Here is a 3,798-nt window from a genome sequence, read left to right on the forward strand (position 1 = left end):
GAGTGAGGAGCGAAGACGTAGGACAGAAGGTCCGAACTCCGTGATCATATCGTGTGTTTGAGTTTGCTTTGGCGCGGGAGCGAAGACGTAGGACAGAAGGTCCGAACTCCGTGATCATATCGTGTGTTTGAGTTTGCTTTGGCGCACTTCTCTTATGTTTATATTTCTTGTCGTCATTGTCCATTGCTCATTATTTATATCATCCACTATCTTGTTTATTTTGTTTACCCTTGTGTATATCACTTATCCTAGCTCACATATTTTGTTATATTTTATACTTGCTAGGAGAACTTGTTATTAGTTTTAATTGGCATAAAATCGGAGTAGATTAGCATAAGACCCTAATCACCCCCCTCTAGGGTCTAACAAAAGTATGTCTCCGGTCTTGGTGGATGTGCCGCAAACATGCCATTCATGTATAGACTACTAGACTGCTAAAATGCCTCTCATTCTTATCACTACAATTCAAGATCATCAACATACTAAGATCATAACGGCTAACATACCACTCGATTACAATATAGATTTTGTTACCAGCATGCCAAGATCATAGCAGTTAAAATGCCACCCTATTACAGTCTAGATTTTACTACGACCTAGATCACCAGTATATTATAGCAAAATGACTGTTTCGATCAATATTTAGTCTATTACATAATTCTATTTTGTTTAGTTTCGTTTAGTGGCTCAGTTACCTTCAAAAAGAAATGTATATACGCTAGCTTAGAACTACTATTCAGCATGAAAGCTTAAAAGATTATGAATATTTAACTGTAAATTCAATTTGATGAAGCAGAACTTAGAAACCAACAGACAATCCACTGATGATACTTCAAAGAGTCCGGTGGCAAGGATGCATAATAATGTACCTTAACCAACCAATCGAGCATTTCCATCTCTTTATCCAACAGCAGCAGCAACGACAACAAAGAAGAACAACTGTCACAAAGAAAATCAAGCTGATCCTAAAACCCTAAATCAAAACTCTTCAATATGCACCAACAGCAACTTTCTTCCCCTTCTTACCATCCACCGGCATTTTTCCAGCTAATATCCTCGATAAAATATCAGCCTGCTTCGTGTTCCCTTGCTCATTCAAACTCTTGATCACAGCTTCACATCCTTTTTTATCCACAACTCCCCCCTTCGCCTTAATCTTACATAATATCGAGTAAGCCGCCAATATCCTTCCATCATTATACAAAGCATCGAGCAACCGATCATAACTTGAGAATGCAATCTCACAATCCCTTTCAAGCCCAAAGTCAACCAATTTAACCGCTGGCACCGGTTTATTACTATCACATAGAGAGACCACCAAACTATCGAAGTCAGGAGATAACTCATTCATCAACATCAGATTGATTCGCCCTAAAGCTTCTTCGACATGACCTCTCATTAGAAGTTCTTCTAGGATCTTCTGAACCATGTCAATATTCTCTTTAATACCCTTCTCGATCATACATTTCATCACCCTGCTTGCAGTTTGGACTCTTCCATCTTCGAACAAGCCGACCATCACAGACCTGAAAATTTCCGCACTTGGCGAGTGCCCTTGTTCAATCATCCCATCTAAAACTGTTCTAGCATCAGCTGGTTCTTTCTTCTTCAAGAAACTCTCAATGAGCAAAACATAAGCATCAGCATCGGTCTCAACTCCTCGACGAGTCATGATGCTTAAAATCTCGAATGCTGACTCGGGTTTCTCTTCTTTCGAATGCCCACGAATCAAGTGATTGAACGCAATCTTATCATCGACTCCTCTCTTCATCAACTGCCTGAAAAAATTCTCAGCTTTTGACGTACACCCATTCTCGCATAAATACCCAATCATGGGATTATATGCCGAGGGCTCAAGAGGAGCACTATCAAGCGGTGCTAACACTTCTCTTTCAAGAAGCTCATCTAACATCTCCACCGCCTTATCGAACTTCTCTCCTCGACACAATCCCTCAATTAGCAGTCCATAATAGCACGAATCGAGCCTAACCCTAAACTTACCCATAGCCTTATGAACATCAATTGCCCCATCCAAATCCCCAGACTCAAACATGCTCGCAATCAACCTCAAAAACACCGACTTGTTCTTATTCTTAGGCGTGATTCTTCTCTCAGCCATTTCATCAAACACCTTCTTCGCATCCTCAGTTCTCCCTGCATCATCGCATAGCCATGGCATCAATGCAGCATAAGTCCTCTCTGTCGTTCTCATCTCCTTCTTCCTCAACTCGCCAAACAATTTCAACCCATCATCGATCTTTCCACTCGCCATAAACCCTTTGATCATCAAGTTATAAGTGATCAAATTCGGCTCGACTCCAACGTCCTTCATTTCATCAAACACCTTCTCCGCATCCTCCATCTTCTTCCCTCTCACCCACCCATTGATCACCGTGTTGTACGTAACTACATCCGGCTTAAACCCCTTCGCCTTCATGTCCTCAAAGAACCTAATCGCAGTCTCCATCTTCCCCGACAAGCAAAACCCCCAAATCAAGGTATTATAAGTCGACAATGCCGGAACAATCCCTTCCCTACCCATGAAATTAAACGCCCTCTTCGCCATCAAAACCCGGCCGTTCCTCAAAATCGCCTTGAAGAAGGCGTCGTACGACACGAAAGTGCGTTCGACGCCCAACCCAGGCATGGCCCTGAAAATCTTCACAGCTTCCTGCGGGATCCTAGCCCTGCCGTACCCGGCAATGAGGTCGGCGAACATGGCCTCTGACGGGGGGATTTGGCGCTTGGGCATGTCGTCGAGGAGGAGGCAGCGGGCGTGGTTGAGCATCGAGTTGCGGGTGAGGATTGAGATTATGTGGGAGTACGGTATGCTGAAGAGTGGCGGAAGCCGGTCTTTTGCGACCCCATACGAAAGAGACTGAAGGGCTCGATCAGGAGAGGTTGAGGAGAGGACGGGAGAGGACTAGGGTTTGGTTGTAGAGGAGGGGACGAGGTGGCGGATGGAGTTCTGGAGGCGGGTGGTCGCAGGGGCCGGCGGGTGACATTAGGGGTTACGTGGCGGCGAGGTCGGAGAGTCGCGGGAGTGAGTTAGGGTTAGGGTTGAAGGGCCTTTTTTTGGTCCGAGGGACGTCCGGGTTTAGGGCTTCGATTTTTAGGGTTTTAGTAGAAAAGAAGGCGACTTTGGAGAAGGAAGATGGGAGCTATTTGGGTTCGGACCCGGGTCCGGGTCCGGGTCCGGGTATTATCCAAGCTGTGTATCTGTGTTTAAGTACAATTCACCATATATTTTTCTTTTTTTCTTTAATCCTTTTGTTTTTACAATTATCGAATGTTATGTTAGTGAGGACAAATTTCAAAACCACCATATTTGAACATTTAATCCCAAAAAACGACCTGTTTTGAACTTATTTGTAAAAACCGACCTGGTTTCAGCCTTAGCGCTGAAACCAGGTCGGTTTATGTGAAAATGCTTTCAAAACTTCACGGGAGTTGAACTCCCGTGAAGTTTTGGAAAAAAAATTTTCAAAAACCGACCTGATTTCAGCGTCAGGGCTGAAACCAGATCGATTTTTGAAAATAAGTTCAAAACATGTTTTTTTTGGTATAAAATGTGGAAATAGGTTGGTTTTGAAAATTCGTCCATGTTAGTGAAGGAAGACATAAGGGGCTACTCGTAAATTATCCAATATTTAAACTTTTAAGCGCCAACAAAAAAGGCGGATTCTTGTTTTGCTCGTCCTCAAATGCCGCACTCTCCCTCTTCTCTCAAACGACAGCTCCATTCTCTCCTCCTCAAAACCAACCTCCTCTCTCTCTCCTCCGCCGCCGCCGACGCCG

General features: G+C 43.9%; 1 protein-coding gene across 1 annotated transcript; it reads right to left on the minus strand.

The window, feature by feature from the left end:
- Positions 765-3,000, minus strand: LOC109849086 (pentatricopeptide repeat-containing protein At2g37230). Its single transcript, XM_020418876.1, has one exon. The coding sequence runs from the start codon at positions 2,786-2,788 to the stop codon at positions 989-991; it is 1,800 nt and encodes a 599-aa protein (XP_020274465.1). The 5' UTR covers positions 2,789-3,000; the 3' UTR covers positions 765-988.

This window comes from Asparagus officinalis, chromosome 7 (genome assembly GCF_001876935.1).
Source record: "Asparagus officinalis chromosome 7, Aspof.V1, whole genome shotgun sequence".
In the NCBI taxonomy this organism is placed as follows: Eukaryota; Viridiplantae; Streptophyta; class Magnoliopsida; order Asparagales; family Asparagaceae; genus Asparagus; species Asparagus officinalis.

Excerpts from the sequence above, each read along its gene's own strand:
- LOC109849086 (XM_020418876.1), bottom strand. The coding sequence starts at position 2,788 with ATGCTCAACCACGCCCGCTGCCTCCTCCTCGACGACATGCCCAAGCGC.